The sequence below is a fragment of the Manacus candei genome, unplaced genomic scaffold, assembly GCF_025592945.1.
Source record: "Manacus candei isolate 608988 ecotype Guabito, Panama unplaced genomic scaffold, ASM2559294v1 h1tg000015l, whole genome shotgun sequence".
Lineage (NCBI taxonomy): Eukaryota > Metazoa > Chordata > Aves > Passeriformes > Pipridae > Manacus > Manacus candei.
The window spans coordinates 10,064,464-10,087,028 of record NW_026138063.1 but is presented as its reverse complement, the minus strand read 5'-3'; the positions used below and the strand labels follow the sequence as shown (position 1 = coordinate 10,087,028).

The 22,565-nt window shown below is 37.3% G+C and overlaps 1 protein-coding gene across 7 annotated transcripts in view; it reads left to right on the top strand.

Moving 5' to 3' along the window:
- Positions 1–22,565, top strand: part of ARMC9 (armadillo repeat containing 9) — a 66,561-nt gene that overhangs the window by 19,873 nt on the left and 24,123 nt on the right. For 3 of the 7 annotated variants that reach the window (XM_051781639.1, XM_051781638.1, XM_051781636.1), the window contains 11 exons: positions 3,712–3,747; positions 8,910–8,944; positions 10,107–10,218; positions 11,195–11,287; positions 12,557–12,647; positions 13,503–13,626; positions 15,530–15,669; positions 16,473–16,549; positions 18,534–18,608; positions 19,627–19,717; positions 21,021–21,079. In XM_051781639.1, coding sequence (XP_051637599.1) covers positions 3,712–3,747; positions 8,910–8,944; positions 10,107–10,218; positions 11,195–11,287; positions 12,557–12,647; positions 13,503–13,626; positions 15,530–15,669; positions 16,473–16,549; positions 18,534–18,608; positions 19,627–19,717; positions 21,021–21,079 — 933 coding nt within the window. The remainder of the gene's footprint in view (positions 1–3,711; positions 3,748–8,909; positions 8,945–10,106; positions 10,219–11,194; positions 11,288–12,556; positions 12,648–13,502; positions 13,627–15,529; positions 15,670–16,472; positions 16,550–18,533; positions 18,609–19,626; positions 19,718–21,020; positions 21,080–22,565) is intronic. The other 4 variants (XM_051781642.1, XM_051781640.1, XM_051781643.1 and 1 more) reach the window with 2 other exon arrangements.

Sequence of the window (22,565 nt, the reverse complement as noted above, 5' to 3'; positions counted from 1 at the left end):
ATTACATAGTTTGGAAAGACGAGGTGCTTGAGTTTACAGTCAGCCATACTGGTACAACTGAGGGCACAATCCAGGTTTTGGGGCAGGTTCTGAGAGCAGAAAATGCTAAAACTGCAGCATTCTCTGAGATCTGTTCTTGAGCTCTACAGTGATTTTTTTTAATCAGCTACACTACACTGGTAGTTTGAAGTTATACAGGGAAGGAGCATTATATGAGTGCTGTTAACCAAAATGAACAATTGCCCAAGGAAATTAAGGAGAATACTTTAGATTATATCCTTGGTAGCATTATTTGTATGCAAACTTGATTTTTTTCCCCAATGCATTGTGCTCAATTTTTAATGTCAGGAGAGCAGTATTGTGTAATAGAAAGCCTTGAGGTCTCAGGTTTTGAAATTACAATAAAGGTGACATGTATCAGTTATTAATGTGTGCTGTTACTGTACAAACATCAGCTTCCTGGTTTGCCCCCCACCATGACTGAAGGCCAGTCCTTTCATACTGGAAGAAATTTGTATCAGGAGGACAAATCCCAGAAGCAAGTCTTACTAACTGCACTGGCTTTAAGACCTGAGGCACTAATAAGCAAAAGAATTTTCCATTGTAATCACACTGTGAACTCTTACTTAGCAAGGGCTTCTGATGTCAGCTTTGTGCTCTCTGATGATCTGGCTTGGATCTCATTCTTTTGCAGTGCAACTCCATGTCTCTTGCCATCTCTCTGACCTCCTGGGTCAGCTCGTGAGCCTGACCCACAATCCATTAACAGGATGCATCTGCTGCACACAGTGGGAGAGAGGCCACAGAACTGTATTACAGCTGGGAGATGTTTCCAAGGCCTCTCTAAAGCCCTGTTTTACCATAAGGCTTTTTTCCTAGCTGCAGTTGAATGTTATCACCACCTTCCATCATGTCATTTGGCATATATGGTCCTGAACTGGGAGATAAGAAACCTGAGAGAATTGTCAGAGCAAACGGTCTGGGTTTAAGAATAGGAGGCCAGAGCACCAGGCCTGACAAGCTGAGGAAACATTTATTTAAAGGTTTAATTGGATTCCCAACTTTCTGATATCCAGTAGGACAGGGGACTGATGTAGGTGGTGGTAGATTTGAATAGTTTCAACTACAGTATTCTATCACAGTTTCTTATATCTTTCGTACTCTGGAGACTTGGTGGTTTAATTTATTTTTTTTTACCTTTCTGGTAGTGATTTGTCTGGTGGACAAGAAGCATGGGTTGTGGGCTTTTTCTGTTCATTACACATCATAAAGCCAAGAGGATTCTGACTTTTTACCACAAACCTAGCACATTCACTCCCTATCAAAAGTAGCATGGGTTCAAGTCTTAAACCCAGAAAGAACCTTTTTGGATTGAAGTAAGATGTACACCTTCCTGGAATTTCTTGGATTAGTGATAAGGTAATAAGATTTTCTAAACTTTGGATTGAAGGGCAAACTGGAATTGTTTCTTCAGATACACAGTTTCTGTCAATAGTAGAGGTGTGTGTTAACCAATGGGGAATCTTTCTGTGACCTGAAAGCTGTGTAGATGTTTGCATATATTGCACCTGTGTCATGGAATAGAATAAATGCCCATTATGTTTTTTGCTGCTATTCAGTCTGATTATATTTACCTGTAACTACAATTAGGTGAATTAATGTCCCTTGCAAGTTTTAGGTCTCTTTTGTTGGTTTTTTTTTTTTGAAGTTCTGTCACTGAACAAAATCACCAGCTACTCTGTAAAGTGAAACTGTCATTTACAAATTGTAAACCAAGAGGAAATTTTATTTTAATTCTTGGGATAACTGTAATGACTAGCACAGGCTCCTGTTTTTCTTGTGCTCTGTGCTTTTGTCCTCAAACACCCTTTCTACTGCAGCTGTGCATATGCCATCAAACCATAATAGTTTGTGGCAGGTGTTCAGCTTCTTACTCGTGAAGGTTTTCTGCACCAGGAGACCCCATGAAACCCAGGATCAGGGTAACTGAAGGTTTTTAGTTTGAGTTTTTAATCACTTTCAACCACTTAAAGTGGATTCACCAGGCATGATGTGGATGTACCCTCTTTCATTTAAAAATAATGTCTGCATTGCAGCAAACTGCATCTACGCTAAGTGAACTTTCCTTAGGATGAAATATATGAGTCTTCTGCATCCCTGTCCATGGGATGATTTTTATGTGTTGCCATTTATGTATGGAAATGAAGAAACAAACTCTCTCTTTATGTAAGCAAGAAGTTCTTTTTTCTGCTGATACAGTATATGATGCCTTTTTCACAAGTTGCTGCTGGGTTTTTTATTTACATGAATTCTTCATCTCGAAAGGTGAGATGTTGCCACCAGTAGGGGTTTCCACAAACTTTTCCTGTTACTGTCCTCAAATCATGGAATAGCTCAGGTTGGAAGGGACTTTTAAAGTTTGTTTGGTCCAACCTTTTGTGGTTTCCTTTATTGTTAAAACTTACCTTTAATGTAGTCTTTGTCCAGATGCCTATGTCCATTTTCACTGGCTCAGGTCATGCATGTGTTGAAATGTCTTTCATCACGATACAGGTTATCTCCTGGTTTCTTTTGCTCACTTCTTGGTCTCCATCAATGCTGTCCTTTGTCTTAAATTGAATTTTAAATTGTCTTCGCCAGGAACTGCCTATATGTGTGTATGGCACCATAGAAGTTAAAATATTCATTTGCATCAGGGAATTCTAAGTGTCAGAGTAATAAAAAGAATAATGTCCAAGATTTTTAAAATTGGTAAAGAATAGTAAGAACTTTATTTTCTGCTCACGGTGAAGAGTGGCAGGTTTCTTATGTCTTCTTATGTATATGTCTGTTAAAGAACAGCCTCATAAATACAGTGTTTATGTGCTTATTCATCTGCACAAAAATGTCCTCTAAAGTAAGTACTGGCAGGTTTGCACAAAAAGATTGGAAGCAAAGGTAATTAGTGTTGGTCTTATTTCATTGTGTTGAACTGTGTACTTTTATTTTGAATTAAGACTGTTCTTTTCAGATACAAAGCTGTTCTAAGTGTTTTAGTCTAATTAAAGAGAACATGACATATTCTGTACTAAACTACTTGAACCATGAATTATCACCATCGTTTATTTTAGTAACAACATCTTAGGCTTCCTTCCACAGATACTAAAAACTTCCAGTTTTTCTTAGTTTATCCTTGGAGCTTTTTGAGATGAGGAATTGCTAATGTTGCTCAAACACCTTAAATTGTCTGTCTTGGCTTTTGTTATGTGCTGATCAGAAAAACCAGTCAAAGCAAGTATGGAGAATACTGGCAGCTGCTTTCTCAGAACCCGAGATCTGATTGATAAAATGTTCATTGGTATCTCCCTCTGAGCTGCCTCACTGAACAGTACAAGCCATATATTCACATACATGTGTCAGTGCTTCATATGTAGCTGTTCTAACTAATGATTACAGTGGAATAATATGCATACTAGGTATGTTTGCCAGGTGTTGAGAGGAGAAACTTGTAAATATATCACAAGAGAGACACACCAGTTTCAATTCTAAGACATACCAGGATGAGGATTAGGAGGTGACTATACTTTTCTTTTCAAAGCTAATAGTCTGTTAATTTTTAGCTGATTTTTATTGTTATTTTTTTTAGGACTGTACATTTCTCTGTGATTTATTTCTGTTAACTTATTTTTTTTAATCTTCTTTATTTTAATGTGTGCCTGTTTGCCCATAAAGGGATATTACTCTATGAGCCCTTGTGATGACGGATATGTAAGTGTCTATATCTTTATATCCTTTCACGTTGCCTGCTCAATCTTTCATGCTCTGTATTTCTCTTCGTTTCACAATGTGGAACAATTTTCTCTGCATTTTAACTTGTCATGACACTAACTGTATGGTTTATGAAGAGCCAAAAACTGTGCAAGGCTTGGAATTTCTGCATGGGGAATGGAATAGATGTTCTTCATAATATACATAATGCAGCATGTCAACAGAAGAGCAGCTTTGCCCACAGATTTTACATTAAACTTTACAGCTTCCTATAGCATGCAGAAAACAATTGTTTCTTCCATGTCATCATCTGTACATAGCATACAATGTCCCTGATGTGTGCCAACACCAGCTGATCCCACAACACCTTTGACAAAGCAAATAAATATTATTGCTCAAGGTAATACAGCAAGTTGAGTTGTGCTCTTCAGAGGGGTATCGTGTTCTACGTGTTTGTATTTTTAATTCCAAAAGTCAAACTTTCTTTCCCTAGTAAAGGTTATAAAATTCTTTCATACAATTAAAATGGATCTTTTTTCCTTGAAAACTGAAAATGCAAAATTATATTCTGTGTACTGCCTGTGACTTCTGTAACCCAGATGGAAGTTCATATTCTGGCAATACTACAAGTACACCATAAGTATCTAATTTTGCCCATATTCAGTGCATTCTTTGTGAAGAAAGGAAATGAGTTTGCTTCTAAGTAACTCAGTATGTAATCAATTCATGAAAGTGATTGACACCAATTCTGAAAAATGTCAGTCAGCTTAAAATAATGCATATTTATATTTTTATTGCTTTCTTCAGGTAAAACAAGATTTTGCCTTTCAAGAAAGACTACCTATTTTTCCAACATATTCATCACCTGGAATTACAGTAAACCTGTGTGGGCATTCAACTTTCTCCTTAAAACAACATTTTGTTTTGAGAAATAGTCATAGAAGTATTGAATGCAATAGACAATTCCTTATGTGATTCTTTTATCTTGATGCAGAGAATACTATTCACCTATGGTAAAAGATCACCTGTGTCAATCAACCTGTTCCTACTGATGACATGAATGTTCATAACAGACACCTTTCCCTTGATCTTCAGGATTTTGTTCCCTCACATAAGTCTGGGGTTTGATACTGAGAAAAGTTGATTACAGATGAGCAGTTATGAATGAAATTATCTCTGCTAAAAAAAAGTTTTTCCCTTATACAGATTAGTATAAAGTCTTAGTTAAATGTAACTTTATACAATGTAAAATGTAATAACTTACAGTGTAGAGTTGTTTATAAAATTTCTGTGAAGCTGTCTGACTCTAATTCTGAAGTGTTTCTTGAATACATGGATAGCTGTCAGCTCCTCTCACTGTTTATATATAGTATTTTATACTTTTTTTCTGTCATTTTGTCTACTCATTACATTATCACCCAGTATTAGTGTGACTTTTTTATGTACACTTCAGATGTCTTAGAGAACCTGTTTTATATGGCAAGTGGGAAGTTTTCATAACAGCATATCTCTAGTATAAGTAAGAAAAAAAATGAAAAACATTTGCAGATCTTCTTATGAAATAACTTTGCATAGCCCCAGAAGACCTGCCAGGTTACACAAGCTCAGAGTCTAATCCCTCATAGACTACACGTGGAGCAGTCTTGTTATTAGCATGTAACAAATGAGCTCAACATAAATTTGTGAGTTTTAATATGTAGAAATTTGCTCAAATTTTGGTTTTATTCATCACATATTCATCACTTATCTTTGACTATTAATTTGGAATCTGCATTGAATTTACACGGAATTCTTATAGCACATTTTCAGAATGGGAACTGAAGACAGAATCTGGCTTTCAGCTTCACCTTCAGCATATTATGAATATATACATCAAATAGCAAAGGGGAGTTGGTTTGAATACAGGGCTACAGTATTCGATAAAATCAAATTGTGGTCTTGGCTTGCACATGAAATGCATCTGTTTTCTTTTATAAATATTGATTTTTTTTTCTTTCCCTTTGAACTTCTTTGGTTTATTCCATGCTGTTCATATTCATGCCTCGCTTTGTTCAAAAATGAAGGGCTGCCATCTGTGGCTAATGTGCATCGTGACAGAATTATTTGACTTCATGTGGCACCTGGTTTGGCTTTGGCAAGAACCAACACAAACATAAGTCATACCCCATGATCCTACCAGAATGAGCTGTGCTTGGGCTGTTGTTTTCTTGTGTTTCTTTCCCTTTCCTTTAGACACTGAGCTTCTGCATGTGTTTCAATTGTGACAAATGATTCTGTCTCAAGATAGGTTTTGCATGAAAAGTATTTTGTTCAAGATAAAGTCTTTGAGCGCTGGGACACGCTGGGACATGGGAACATGTTTGCTTCATGTTCTTCACATGCTGTCTTTCACTGGTAATTTAAGGAATACTGTTTCTCAAAAGGTTAAAGTAATATTTAATCTGTTCCAGGAAAGGTAAGACTGGGGAAAGGGCTTGGAAGAAAATGCTGAGGAAATAAATCTTGTAATCTAAGAAAACTGATAGTGAAGAGGAGCTACTAGGTCTGTTGTTTTTCTGTCTGTGGTGGCTGTGCCATAGGCATTCAATTGTTTAATAGCAAAATAATAATTTTTAGCTCTTCCACCCTGCCATTCATTGGTAGATCTCAAATCCCAGCTTATTCGAGAGATTGATGCCTGCATCTGCTTTCCAGATGAGAAAAATTGAGGCCTAGAGACATGAAATGATGTGTTTTGATTTGCCTGCAGTTGGTGGGTGAATCAGGACTAGCAGGGTATCTCCTGAAACCCAAGACAGTGCCTTACTCATTGTGCCACACTAGATGGATACAGATTAGCTTACTTATGACTAATGGCAATAATGCAGATATTTAAGGCAATAATGTAGATGAAAATGAAGAAAGGAAACATCTGCCTGTAACATGGTTCCATTCTTTCTGCTTATCAGTAGTACTGGCCATAGTCAGATTGTGAAATGATAACGCAGTGAAGGACAAACTAGCCTCCCAAAAACTTTTCACGTTTCTGTTTAGCCTTATTGAACCTGATGCAACTTTATCCTTATTGCTTTCCCAGAAACCCAGAAACCCTGAGAGCTTCCTTCTCCCTGAGCAGGTTCCAGACTGATTAACTGAGTCTGATCAGCAAAGTGACAAGTCTCTCCAGCTCAGTGGTGCTGCCCTCAGAGCTCCAGTGTAGGGCCTGGCTCACTCTCTGGTGCCTTTCTGGTGTAGGTAGACTGCAGAGGCAAACCATATTAAATGCTTTGCTGTGCTCCATCTGCCGGCCTAAAAAACGAATTGGGAATTAACAGGATTTTATCCTGCTTGATCTGACTGATTTGTAAATATCTGAATGTTTTTCCAGTTGAAGTTTCTGCAGTTTGAAATTTATAGAAGCTTGCAAAGTCTCACCTTCCCAAGAAGTTTTATTTGTGTGGAAGGGTGGTGCATGTATCTTTACCAATTACATATCCTTTAGTTAGATTTTGAGTGGAGCACGTTTTCCTAAGTCAACAAAGAGGTGGGTAAAAAGGACTTTGTTGAGAAGCAGAGAGCCTTTATATACATCTATATACCCCTAATGTCCTGCTCTTTTCTCACAACTGTTCTCTGTTTGACCTCCTCATCTTCAAGGGCTCTATCATTTCTTTTGCATTAAAAGAATTGCACTTTCTTTCCTGTTTTCCTCTAATGGAGGAAGGTGCTGAGGAAAGCAAGGAAAATGATTTGTGATTTCATTGCACATTCAGGTACAAGATGTTAGGTTTTGACTGGGAAAACAGTTTTGTTTAAACAGAATTAACTCTTTATACTTACAAAAAATGCTAAGGAAAATGAATACAAATAAATAAGAAGAAAACAGTCTAGGGGTAGGTATGATAATTTGAAAGACTTGTATTGTGTAAGATAAACTATGGTGTGAGAACTGCTGTCAAGACAGGTTACTTTTGAGGTGTATGACCTGTTAATTGTCTATTGTGAACAAGTATTGACAATATAAAATGCTTTCCAATGTGCCTATAAGCTTATTTCACATCTAAGAGAGCAGTTCCTTGTATTAGGAGGGCACCCATGAGGTAGTGTGTTCAAGAATATGTCAACTGGTGTAATTCAATATTCTCTATGGTATTTCATGCTTTTTGTCTCCTAAATCCCACAGTTTTAGATCTGACAATAGACATTGATTATATAGCTCCCATTGAAAGAGCCTCGGTCAGAAGAAAAGACCAGTTTTACAGGCATAAGTGGTAATGAGAGATTTTTAGAAAGTGAGTAGAGAGATCAGCACAAAGAGATGACATTGAATATTTTGCAAATATGCCTTGTAGTTGACATCATGAATGCATGATATGAAGCACTTTTATGCCAGAATTGCTGCTTCCTGGCTCACTTACAATTAACTCTAGCAAAAAATATTTACTGAAGCAGACAACTTTTATGTGGAACTTTTATATTGTGTTGATGTTTTTAAGCTCTGACTTGTTGTACAGTGGTGCCTGTATATGCACTGTGTCCCACTGCACCAGAGGGGATATATCCAGGATTAAACTGAACATATCTTAGGCAGAACCACGGAGAAATTACATGCTGTTCTATATTGGTTTTATCCATAGTAGAATACATAGTCTTTTCTTTACATGTTAACATTTATTCATAGGAGTATATTTTAGTAGCAACAGGCACTTGATAACATTAGTGTTGAAACAAAGAATTACAATAAATTTGGACACAGGAATATGTGCTGAGTCTTCAATGAAATATTGCAACTTAAACGTATGAACATTTATTAAAACAGTGAATGTGTTTAGCAAGTTCTTCATCTTCCTCAGTAGGCTTCAGACAGTAGTTTCTACTATTTTTTATTATTATTCTTTTAAAATGCTTGAAGGGTGGATAATTTGTGGAGTATGAGTGTGAGGATAACATAACCAGATCATAAAAGAAGAGGGTTTTTTCCTGTTAAGCACTTTAAGTGAAAAGAAAGATAAATACTGAAGTGCTCTTTCTTTAGCTGTGTTTCTGGGTTTACAGCACAGGTTTTATAGGAAAAGAACTGCAGAACCTTAGTGAAAGAATTCACTGTGGACTTCATTAGTAACGTTGATGTGAAATTTGGACTAATTTGTTGTAATTTTTTTTTCTTTATTTTTCTGATCCAGGCTTCCACAATGTTAAGAGCATCTTTAGCCCCTGTGTAAGTATTTGTTGCTGAGCTTCATTTCTGTCTGTGGAGAAGAGAAGGAGGGGTTTGTAAACTGAAGTGCATTGCCAGTTGTCTGCAAATGGAAATCACTCCCCCTCTGTGCTTCCTCTGATCTCACTGAACATTCATACAAATACTGTGTGATCTGTATTCTTCTGTTGAGCAGCTTCAGTTCCATTCTAATTACAGCAGGATGTTGCTAATCCAGTAAATCTGCCATTCCACACCTGTGAGGTTGTTTCTGTATTTTTACTGTTTCCGCATGTTCCAGTCCTGTTGTTGTAATTGGTTTGATTCTCACAAATTCAGGAAAAGGGGAATTTTGAGTGCTTCAAGTTTAATTTTTTGGGGACTGACTTAATTAATTTAAGCTTATAATATCAAATAGGGATGGTATATCCAAAGTGAAGTTTTATTAAATTTTTGAGACACTGTTTTGATCCTTCTGTTGTTTACAAGATAAACAGTTATCCATATGACATAAAATTTGTTTTGAAAAGTGGTTAGATGGAAAGATAGTAAAACATTTTAGTGTATTATATTTAAATACTAAAATTGAAACACTGACTGGAAGCAATTTTATTAAGGGAAACTTCTTTTGGAGTGTTAAAACTCAAAATAGCAAGATACTACTGATGCATGAAAAGTGGTCCTGTGTTAAATCTCAGGCTGTGAAAATCCATTCAGCCCCCCCACACACACCACCTTTGTCTTGGAGAAGACATTTCTGTGTGTGTGAGGGCTTAGAGGTGGAGTTGGAGCTGCAGCTTGTTACTGCATCTGTTTATAATTGTGTGCTAAAAGCCAGGAGCTGCTGCCATCATGCCCTTGTGGTCCACACAGGGGAGGGGAAAGAAAGATGTTACTGTACTGTTTTGTGCCTCTAGAAATCACAGATCATCAGCTGGCTAGTTGTCAGTTTAGTGTCTGCAAGTTACCATGGTAAGTGAGCTGCATGCATGGTTAAAAAAATAAACCCAAGATTAACAAGTCTGTTGTTCTAAAAGAGAATAAAAGTAACAAAAGTGTGAAAAAGTGGAAGCTCTTTTCCTGAAGCAGACTTCCTGTTTTGGCTCTTCTCACCTCAGTAACATCAGCTGCACTGAACAAGGAGAGAGAGTTTTGATGAAATGTCTTTCCCATTTGCATTTAGGAAGATGCAGGATGTGCCATTGTTGCCCTCTTTGGATTATGAGAAGCTGAAGAAAGATTTGATTACAGGGAATGATCGTCTCAAGGCCTTTTTACTGCAGGCTCTGCGCTGGGTAAGGAGAGGGCCTCTGGAGAAATAAAAAAGCAGATCCCTTCTGAAGGAATCCAGAACTAAGACCCATTTTGCAAGTGAAATGGTTGTTCTGGTGATCAGTTCAGCATTACAGGCAACTTCTCTCTTTGTCAGTGAAGTTTGCTAAGGCTCTTGAGATTATGAAGATAGCTCAGGGCAGTAGGTATCTGTTTGTAGAGTAACCCTGTCCTTCTCATCTGAGGAAAGACAGATTCCTCACATGAGGAATTTCCAGATTCCTGGGATATTCAGTAGAAGTAATTTCTGATATATTTTCAAATAAATTGTTGTTGTCTGAGGTAGTTCCTTTTTCCATCGCACTGGTTTACATTTATACAAATATTGCTGTATCCAAGACATATCTGACTCTAATCACCAGTTTTTCTTTACAGTCAAGGTATTTTACAGGAGCCCTCCTTTTGTTTGACTTGGATTGTGTAATGACATTTCAGAAAAAATACAAGTGACAACAGGAAGTTACATTTTCCTGCTGAAAAGGAAGCTGATGGTTCAAAGTGACAGACATGAAAGATGATAATAGTGGAATTCTGACCAAGGTGCAATGTCCGTTTTCACATAAAAACCCATCCACTGGGTCTGACCAGTGGTGGTTCTATCCCAGTGCTCTCTCTCAGATGTTTTAGAAAAACACCACATCTGTAGCTATTAAGAGGGGCTTTTTTAACTTCATGGGAAGTAATGCTGTATCCTTCCTGTAGGGACAGTAATGACAGCTGCTGCCAAGTAACAGTTTTGTAATGGATCACTAAGCTGAGGTCAGGTCAGTTCATTTCATCTCTTTCCCTTAGATCACTGAGGCTGAATTCCTCCCCCCTATGAGAAGAGGTTTCTCAGCTATGGAGTATCAGCACCTTAAAAATATTCAGAGGTCATCAATCTACACTACCTTTTTTTTTTCTTTTTCGACTGGTTTATTTTATTGTTATTTATTTTAGCGCTTGACAACATCATATCCTGGAGAACAGAGAGACACTGTCCTGCAAGCCTACATCAGTAATGATCTCCTGGATTGTCACAGCAACTGTCAGGTCAGCTGGAACTGAGAGTTGTCAGTTGTCCAACTTCTGTGTGATACTGCTCATTTCTGTCTTAAAGTGCTGATCATAAAATTTTATTGCTCTTTGAAAGAGGAGAAAAAAAAAGGTAGTAGTGTCAAACTCAGGTGATATATTTAACTTCTACATCCTAATCTTTAAATGTGGATGGCAAAACTTTGCATTACAAGAGCTCTCAGTGTAGATACAGTTCTTGTAGACAAATGGAAATTTATCACCTCTCCTGGTGCTTAACTTCTGTGAGTTGAGCAGAAGCCAGAGCCCTTATTTATGAGTTAGCTCTTGCTTATCAGATCCTGTTTGAGTGATTAGGTATTGTTAAATAACACACTCAATTCATTTCACTGATTTACAATAAGAACTCAATTAGTACTTCAGTCCCAATACTGCTGTGGAATATGTCATTATGCACCTGCAATAACAGGTTCAGCGGTGCTTCTGTGAATTTGAAATGGTTTGGTACCCTTCTATAGAAAGGGGAATTGCTGGTTTGTTGATTTTGAAAGGTTGTTTCAGTCCCTGATAATCCAGTACTGTTGCTAACAAAAGTGCCACTTGTTTTCATTTGTAGTAGTGAATTTAGTGCATATTTGAGTTCCCCAGGTGTTTGAGGCAGTGGGTCTACTTGTTATGTTGTGGCTCCATTGTCATCGCAACAGTAACTTGTACCTCTAAAAAAGCTAAAGGATTATTAAATCAATGATCGGTTTTTCTCCCTGTAAATTTCTGTAAGAGGGAAGTTATATCTATAAGTAATGCCTGAAATAAAACAGATGAGAAATAAGTTGCAATGTGGTGTTGTTTGTAAGTTACTGAGCTGCCTCCCACACTCTTAGTTGTCAAACAAAAGTGTTCTTATTCAGGTAACTTTACTGCATTTAAGTTCATCAACAAAATTAAGTTGTTTGCTTTGTGGGCTTTTTTTTCACTGACTGAATATTAATTTTAGATATCAGCTTTAACTGAACTGTGTTGGCTCATTGTAATTCCCACTCTACCCCAGTATTTTAACAGACTGAGCTGAGAAGCTGTAATTTGCTTGTTCGTTTTCCATTTCTCCCTCACCCCCCTGCCAATAAAAAAGAAATTTAAATGATATTGACATTACTTAAGATATCAATATGCATTCAAAGTTTATTTGCTGTGTAAATTTAATGAAGCTTTCAAAACAATACAGAAAACTAACTTTGCTTTTTTCCTTCTTTAGTGAGATATAATTAATGTTTGCTTTTTTTTTTTCAGAGAAGTGTCCTCAAATTATTAAATTCCAAGAGTGAGGTAGTCAGACAGTATATGGCAAGGCTCATCAATGCTTTTGCTTCACTGGCAGAAGGTAAAAGATTCACTGCAAAAAATAAGGTAGCATTTTCATCTAATGCTGGCTTATAGGTACTTCACAAGTGCATGTCACTGTATGTGAAAATTTAGAGCCTTATTTGCACCCTTTTTCTAGGGATTCACTGTCTTTTGTTACATGCATTCAGTATGTAGAAAATTTTCATTTTGACACAGTGTATTCAGCGTTTCTGACTTGTTCTGATGATTTGTGGTCTATGTGGGAACTTTAATATAGTCTTCAGTCTCTTCATGAGGGTTAAAAAGAAAAATCCCCATTAATTAGAGGTCCTGTGAGCAGACCTGGTACCAGGCTGTGCAATAGTGGCTACTGTGTCTGCTCCTACATTTTCATGGTCCTCACCTGAATAAATCTTTGTGCATCACTGCTAACTAGATGCATATGTATATCCAGCTTTCTATCTCCACCTGTCCCAAATTAGCCTTTGGTTTGCTGCTACTTTTGGAGCTAACTATTGCTAGGAACTGAAATCCCACTTAAAGTCAGTAGCAGCAGGGCACTTGACTTTCCCAAGCTCTTTGGACACCTCTGTTCTTTTCCTTGAGTGTACAAAACCATGATAGATCAGAAAGCATGTACTGAAAGAGGAACAGTGGATTCTGTGTGGTACTGATTTGGCAAGTGTGGGCCTCTAATGCCCCAAGTGTCTGGATTGAAGGCAACTGGTCTGCTACACAACTTCATTTGTGCAGGTGTGTTTGGGTTTTGGCACAAGATTGTGGCTTTTCAAGAAGAAACCGAGGTCAATCCTGCTTACGTTTCCAAGGAGAGGGAGCTTTTCTGTCACAGCTGATATCTCAGCATCTGTTCTTTCATCACTTTTTGCATCAGGTCGTGTCTACCTTTCTCAGAACCCAACGTTGCTGCGAATGCTGGAGGAGAGACTGAAAGCTGAAGACAAGGATTCCCTTACATGGGAGAATGTTCTGGGGGCTCTGCAGAAACTCAGCCTCAGGTGATGAAAGCACAGCATGTAGTGGTGACAGCGGGAGAGGAAATACAGGCTAGTTAGGCTCTGTTCAAGGAGGAAAGAAGAGCACTTGATTTTCCCATAACAATCATCAGAACCCCTGATGGCTGATGAAAGCAATGGCATTTATTATGGAGGAGAACTCAGTTTTGCTGAGTGAATTAACCTGACTTCCTACCAGCTGTCCAGACTCAAGTAAATACACATCTCCTGCCACAGCCTCGTGTGCTTTATATGTGTTCCTTAACTGAACAAAGTGAAAATCTTAGTGTAGAAGCCTCTGACGATCCTACACAGAAAAAAAGAGTTGTGTTACATTCCAGACATAAGGTTTTCATTACCCTTTCTGCAAACATATTTCAGGGATTTCATCTTCATCCTGCTGATCCTCTTTCCTGGAGCTGTCTATGCAAGGCCTGTCTTGTTTCTTACTTTTGCATTAGCAGTCTGACTCAAATGCCCACCACAAAAGAAGTATGCAAAAGCAGTAAAGGGTATGATGGTGCTCTATTTATCAAATAAATATGATCTTAGGAACTCTGTTTTCATAGTACTCAGGAAGAATATTCAGCCCTAAATAGTTAACTAAATGTAAGTTAACTAAATCTAATTGTTTAGCTCTTGATACTTTCATTCAAGATTTTTTCTAAATTCAGACTGCAAGTGTTCATTTGTTTTTGTTTGAGTTTGGTTGTTTGGGTTTGTTGATGAATGAGGGCTGCCGTTGGATTTGCTTAATTTAGAACTTGTCTGGATGAAGCACACATAAATGTGCTTTGTGTAAAATTCTGCACTGCTTTCTGACAAGATACCTTGTACGTATCTGTGATGAAAGAGAATAAATCTTCATACCCTGTTGCTTGAAATCCAAAGCCAATCTCAGAGAAAATGGTATTTCTATTAAAGCAGTTGTTGGTAGTACAAGTTAGTTTGGATTTTGGGGTCTAGGCACTAAGCTGCTGAAAATTTGAAAGTTTTTTACTTTCTAAAGAGTAACAGTTAATCTTATAGGAGGTTAATTCTAGATTCTTGACGTGAGGGAAACTCTTTTAACATGTGGTCAGGTGCTCCCTTGTTTTGCTTAGTCCATGCCATAGGCCTGCTGCGATATCCAGCACTGAGAAAGTATGTGAGCTTTCAGGACTAAAACTAGGAAAATACCTGCTTTGATCTTTGCAATTTAAACTTATTGCCTCTTGGAAATAATGTTATTAAAAATTGTGTTCTTCAGTAAGACCTTTCTACCAGTATATACTTCTTTTTTGTATTGTAAAGCGTGGAATTTCAGTTGTAGAGCACAGTTGGCCACCTGGCACTTTATTCAGTGTACTCTTCAAGGGCAAATGCAGGTTGAGTTAAGAGAACATGTGATTTAAGAATCTCTAGAGAAAAGAGCAAATAAATTCAAGCAAAAAACCTCATTTGTCAAATCAACAGTACAAAAGTGCTACAGTGCTGTGGCTACCTGTGTCAGGAGAAGTAATTAATTTGTTTTATGGCGCTGTTGTGTGTAGCTGGTTTTTTAAACCAATTTTAAAAGACAATTGAAAATGCCATTTTAGGTGGAGTAAGAAGCCTTAGAAAACAATGAAGAAACTTACTTCAGCAGTTTGCAGGTTTAAAAAGAACAAAACAAAGACAAAGCCACCCCAACCTATCCAACAATGTTTTACTCCTCTAACCTATGGGAATCTGAATCTTCACTTTCTTCAGGCTTTGTTAATTACTTAGTTTAATGATTCTGCCAAAATGGGTATATTGGGGATTTTTTTTGGCAGGCTAGTGTGTTTTTAATGTGCTTATACTAGCTATAAATGTATTTGAAAACTATTTATGCAGTGATCTGATTTTTGTGATTTGTGATCTGATTTTTGTTTTTCAATCCTAGGCGTGCACTCCAGTCTGCAATGATCAAAGATGGGCTCATTTTCTGGCTGGTTGATGTTCTAACAGATACAGATTGCCTGTCTGATTACACTCTGGAATATTCTGTTGCCTTGCTCATGAATCTTTGTCTACGAAGTGCAGGTGTCTTACATTTTGTATTACAACTTTATTCCAAGAAATGGAGAGAGAAGATTGTGAATCTTTTTTTTTCCTGATATACCAGGATTCTTTCAAGTGGCTATAATCAGTAGCAGCGATTTACATGACCAGAGATATTTGAGTGTTATAACTAATGCTTTTGAGCAGATCTCTTTTCCCAAGAATCCCAATTATGGAGGTTAGCTTCACCAAACTCTAAAGAATTAAGCAAGGAAATAAGCAATGGAACCCTATAAGATTTGATTATTTTTTCATATCAATGAAGGCTGCCATTCCTACATTCCAGGCCCACTTTTCAAAGGACACTTTGTGTCCACTTACACAGTCTGTGTAAGAGATTTCTTTGTAAGCAAGAAAGAACTGGGTTGAGGAGTAAGGGAGAGGAGTTTAACCTTCACCTTGTGCAGTGAAATACTTACCTGCTTCACTTCTGCAATGCAGAGATTCTCCCCAAGAAAATAAGGTCCTATCTATGCCCAAGAGACTTAAAAGAAGCTTAAAGTAAATTTCCTTTTAAAAGGGAGAGTAAGGTAAGGGGTGGAAAATCGATCTGCTTGTTGTAAACAAAAAAATGCCTTTGTTAAACTTTTTAAACTTTTTAAAACTCCTTTGCATCCTGTCCAATATTACAACTGCATAAATCCAGAGTAACTTCACTGATTTCAGCTCAATTATTCAGCATTTGTCAGGAACAAGCAACAGTATTGCTCTCTCTAAACTAATAAAGAAACTTACTCTGATCTGTTTTATTTTTCCAAGCATATTTATGTGTTCTGCCTTTTCAGGGAAGAAAATGTGTGCAAGGATTGCAAACCACGTGCTCAAAGTTCTCTCTGATCTTCTTGGCCATGAGAATCATGAGGTATTTGTACAGCAAACTTTGGGTTAATGAAAATGTGGAAGGAAAAATTAAATATTAAAAAGAAAAAAAACAAGAAAGGAAAAAAATGGAGAAAGAATTGCTTTTGTTTCCCTTGTTAGACCCTCATGTAATTAAGTTGCATTAAATTTTCCTAAAATTCACAGTTCCTTAAATTTTACTTTATTGAGCACTGGTCTTTCTAGCCATAAGTATGTCTTCCTTTAACAAATGTGGACAGCTAAGAATGGAAGTCTTTTAAATGCATAGTTACCATGCAGTCCATGTGCCTTCTTGATTGTAGTTTCTGATGCTGTTTAAATTTCATCTTGCACCAAATCATCTCAAGCTTAACTAGTTCATGAGATGAGCAATGTGTGGTGCAATTCCATTATGCAAAACATCAGGTGCAGAGAAGCACATTTGCTAGTAGTTTTAAGGAATGCTAAAAGAAAACACTACACTCCTGACATTCAAGCCCTAATATCTTTTTATCTACGACTTTCTGTCTCTGGACACGCTTTCATCTAAGATGCTAAATTGAACTACATCAGAGGAAAATGCTAAAAATTATTGGTTATTTCTACCTAATACTTTTCAGCCCATCACTCTGATGCCTGATGTGTGATATAGAAAACATTGCTTCAGCTGTCTCTGCAGAGGGGCACTTCTTTAACCATGGAGTAAAATTCAAGGCAGGAGAAAATGCAGGCAAATACTGTACAGACTGAATTCAGGGAGGCAGAATTTTTACCAGGATAATCTAGAGTGATTCTGTGATGATTGTGCAAAGTGTCTGGGGACTTGTGCTAAAAATGAAATATGAACTCTAGTGTCTTATGTTTACATGCAATGACTGAGTCATCAGGGTTTTTTTGTTTAAAACTTGAACTGAAAATAGAGAATAAATTTCAATGAAATGCTTAGTCTGTGTTTTGTAAATTCATTAGAAGATGTAGATTAGTTCTTTACTTTTTATTAAGATGAAACTTGACATACCTTTATTGGACTCTTTCACTAGCTTGTTTTTTGTGAATGATGAAAGTTTAATACAGTACATATTAATACAAAATGACATCTCAGTCCCTAGACTGGAATACTTAGAAAATGCTACCATATTGTTGAAGTCTGTGCCTTAAAATGACTTTGAACTTTCTCTCGGGGTTGCATTCTTACAACCCAGTTGTCTCCAGCAAAGCTGACAGAAGTTTTATTATCAAAGGTAGAAGACAGTGCTCTTGGGTGTCCGGAGAGCTTCCTGAGGAGCTGTGGAATCCTTGTGTAAATCCCAGTCCCTTATCTTCCCTTGTTTCTCCTTGCTCCCAGTCTAGCTCATTGTTCATTTTTCCAAAGGTATAGACAGGATGACTGAAAATCTTAGTGCTGCAAAAGTAACTGGCCAATTGAAAGGGTCACATAAGTGCTGATAAAACGTGTTTGACAGATCTGGTGGCTTTCACTAACCATATTTCAGAGCTTTCATGCTGGCTGGCTTTTTGCCTCTCCTGAGGGACAGTAACAGGCAGCAAAGTGTTTGAAGCTGCTACAGCTTTTATCATCCTGCCTAAGGCTACAATGTTTGAAGCTTGTCTTGAGTTCATGCTGACAGGGTCTTGTCCCTGTTCTTTGTCCTATTTTTTGTAGTGCCACTAGTGTTTATCAGAAACTAACCTTTTTCTGCTTCCTCTCCTTTTTTCTCTCTCTTTTTTTTTTTTCCCATGGCTAAGTCAATTTGCAAGAATACATTTTTGGAAGTCAGGAGGTTTGAAATTGGCACACAGCAATACTGATTTATATCCGTATCACAGTATATTTGCATCCTGAAAGTTCATTGCTTCCCAAGTGGGAATTTTTGCAAGTCCTGTCTAGCCTGGCCTAACTCTCTGAAGTGTAGTTGTTCTGCACTTTCACTCTTACATTTTGTTTATAGTTAACTGGGATCAGCGTAAGCGTTTTTCTTAGTGATACGATTATTTCTTCCTCTCAGATCCAGCCATATGTGAATGGAGCACTCTACAGCATTCTTGCCATCCCTTCTGTCCGAGAAGAAGCCAGAGCAATGGTAAGAAGTGCTGCACGGAGATCAATGCCTGTGCCAGAGATGGCCCACACAGGCACCTGCTGAGCAGGACATTCTGAGAAGGGAACACACAAGATACTCAGGATAGTGTGAATGTATGTCTCAAATGCTTTTGCCATATTTGCTGCTTTTTTTCCCAGAAGTGGACCCCCAGCAGTGTGAGGGATTCTGTCTAAATTATAAATTAGAATATTTTAGAACAGTGTGTCCTTCCAGCATTTTGTACATTCCAAGTGGCCCAGGAGATGCTTTCATCTGCCCTGCTACTTCTTCCGTTTATGTAACTCATTCTGCACCAGTGAGTAGCCACTAAAAGGATGAATTCCTCTTACTGCTTTTACTTCTTCCTGGTATAGGTGTAGTTAGTTGTGGAAGGCAGCAGGAGGAAGGTTTTAGAACTGGGAACTGATCTCCTGTGGAAGTTAATCTAGTGGTAATGACTGTGTTTTAGCTTCTGGATTTGAAGAAGCTGCTCCTGGGATAGCAGCATGTCTTTGTATCTGAAGAACTAACCCAGAGAGTTATGCAGACATAATTGTTGTCAGATGTTTTACCTCACAGAGTGCAGAGGATTGGAAGTCATCTTAAATGATTAAAGACACAACATCAGCCCTATAAGGAACCATAAAGAGAGAGCAGGTTTAATGTCAGAGTGGGTTCTGCTTTTTTGTTTTCCCTCTGAACCTTGCACTGTTGTCTCTGTGGATGCAAATTTGCCCTGTTCTGATGACTACTGTGTACTGAGTTCAGAAGGCAGAAGCAGCAAATCTATTGAGAAAATTTGCTGTTCATCACGGATATGTCTGTATTTAAACCTAGAAGCAATCTAGACAGCTTATTCCTTTTGTGTAGGGTGCACTTGGAGCTGGACACAGTGGTTTGCTTCACACTGCCTCTGTTTTTCCTGACAATAAAAAAAAAAGAGAGGTTTTAGCTAACAAAACTCTTTCAGTGTGATCACATGAAATACTGATCTAGCAATGTTTTCTGCTACATCCAGGGAATGGAAGAAATTCTGCGCTGTTTTATCAAGGAAGGAAACGCAGAGATGATCCGACAGATTGAATTTATTATCAAGCAGCTCAATTCAGGTCAGAAGAACAGATGCAGCTATCAGAGCTTTAAATCTTTCACAAAAGCCATAAAAAAACTCATGTTTTCACTTGGCGTTGGAACACTCAAAGAATAACAATACTGTGATGGTCTGAGAGAGGGTGAATAGTGAGTGTCAGGATTTGAAAGTCAGATGTATTTTAAAATTTCCTTTTATGTTACAATTATAAAGAAGATATAAAAGGCTGAGTAGGTCTCAATTCCAGAGTTTTGGGACTGTAAATAGAATGACCTTGACTGTTTACTTTCATGCCAGTGGCCTCACAGTAATGAGAGACTGCTGTCAACTGCAAAAATGTGATACAAATTTGTAAAACAGGATTTAGGGACTAGGTCTGCCTGTGCTCATCTCTTGCTCTCTTGAGGTGTAGCTTTATCTGAAATGGCTTATCAGAGACCATCCTTTTAGGAGAGTACGTTGATGTAGATGCTGCAATAATACAGACAGGTATGAGGATGTAGAATATTTATTCTATTTTCTGATCCTTATGACTGAAAGGAAGGCTGAAAAAAGAGAGAGCAAATAATGAAAAGGAGATTAATTCTGATTAAATCTTTCCATACAGTAAACATAGAACAAGTTTGACTGCTTTCTTTGGTTTTTGGAAAGAGAAGAAATTACAGTTCTAGCTTGTATAAGACATTACAGTTGTAGCTTGTGACAGAACAAATAAAGTATTTAAGCACTGTATTGCCACTATACAAAAACTGTTCATCAAGGTTATGGAACTGCTCCTCTTCTACCTGGGAATGGTGTTTTTAAGAGGCTTTGTCTGATTGGTGAGTCCAAGTAAATGCAGTTTTCCAGCATAAGCCTGGCTGCTTTTTCCAAGGAAATAATTTTGTCCAAAAGTTACAAGAAGTATTCTACGTGAGTACTAACTTTTTATGTACAGAAGCAGTATAATATTGAAGTGTTTGTAGGGAGAAGTAGGGTCTTTTATTAAAAATTAGTTGAAAAACAGACAAACTAGCAAATGCACATCCTTCCATTCAAGTCTTGTCAGTAAATGCAGTGAGACATCACAGTGGGTTTTATGAGAAAATAAAAACTCCAGAGTGTTTATATTTCTGCCATTTTTCAAAATATGAATTGATTTTGGTGATTTCTAGAATGCTTTATAGGAGCAAATGATTCCAATAGTTGTCTGGAAAAGGATGGGGCATCTGTATGAGAAGCAAGCTAACTCTTGCTCTTGTCAAAGTGGGTAATAATGAGATTCTGTTAAGTTGTGCATGTACAACTGAACTTACACAATTTTGTGTTTTTTTTCTTTTTAGAAGAGCCATTAAATGATGGTATTGTGTCTGATGATGAAGAGGAAGAGGAGGATGAGGAAGTAAGTATAAAAGCCTTCTGACACCTTTTAGAAAAATCCTTAACCTTCTAGCCAGAAAATATTTATGTCAATAAACCAGACTTTGTTTTTTGGTGGATTTCGGTTTTGTTTTTTCCTTTTATTTAGTTATTCTTGCTTTAGTAACAAAATTGGATCTGTTTCCATTACCTTTTCTTCATTTGAAGTCCTGCTGTTTTCTTTTGGCAACTCACCACCTCTGTGATAACTAAAGGATTATAGCTTGACACAAGTGAAGAGATGAGGAGTTACTGTAGCAGTAGAAATCTTGCTTTCAATCAGACCCATTTCAGCAGTTAAAAATAAAGGAAGCAAATGAACCTGTATATTACCAAAATAGTTTACAAACAGGTTGTCACTTTTTCTTAAAGTATCACTATCTCTTCTGGGTGTGACTTCTTTTACTGTTTAGAAACTTTGAAATATATTTAATAAATTGCCTGAATGTAATGAAGAAAAACAGTAATTATACCTAAGGAATAAGTCCCATGAGAAAATAAAATTTTAAAAAATGAAGTAAGCATGAGAAACTATATCATAGTAAAAATAACATGGTTATCTAGTTTGTGTTTTGGCACAATAGTTGGTGAATACAGTGAACTAATCACCCTTGTGACTGCCTAAATTTAGAGCTATGTGGAAATTCTAAGTTTAGAGCTAGAAGGAAGTTTTGTTTAACAATCAGCTCTCCCCCTTTTGTTCTAAGGGGGTACAGTTAACTTTTTTTTAAATAGAATTAGATTACTGTAATTATTTCACCTCCTGCAGTCCTGAAGTCACTTTTTGGTAATCTTTCCACTCCTCCCACCAAAATCAATGCTTGCCCTGCAAGATTGGCTTCCTGGGGACTAATCACTAGAACTTCCCTTTGTTTGAAATGCTGCTTAACACCTTTTTAACTGATATTCCAAGGCTTTGAGTGTCTTAGATGTATCCTGAGAATCCAAGGTGGCGGTGCTATTGCTTGAACTTCAGTATACTTCTTTGAAGGATACTGTCTTTTGGTGGGAAAGCACGTAGATAATTAACTCCTTCCTGAAAGGTGTGGCATTGAATTGCATGATAATGTTGAACACTTTCATCACTTTACCTACTCTTGGGAATGAAAGGATGAATTTTCCTGTTCAGTCATACCCTCTAGATGAGTTGCTGCTGCTCACAATCCCAGCCAAGGCTCTAGGTCAAATAATTTTGAAATGCGTTTTTGTCACTGACCTACCATGTGATTAAAACAGGCTTCTGGCACTTATTATTTGACTCGAAAAATAACAGTAGGCTTTTGAAACAGAGAAGTGTCCAATTCCAATTTTTCATTATCTTTGCCAGTATATTAAAAAGAAAAAATCTTGTTAAACAAAGTGTAAAACTTTTTCTAGTGTAACATTAATTTAAACACATTTTAAGTCCTTATTGCTCCTGGGAACTATAGTTCTGTTCTGCTGCAAGGACGCCTGGTTTCTTAGTCCCT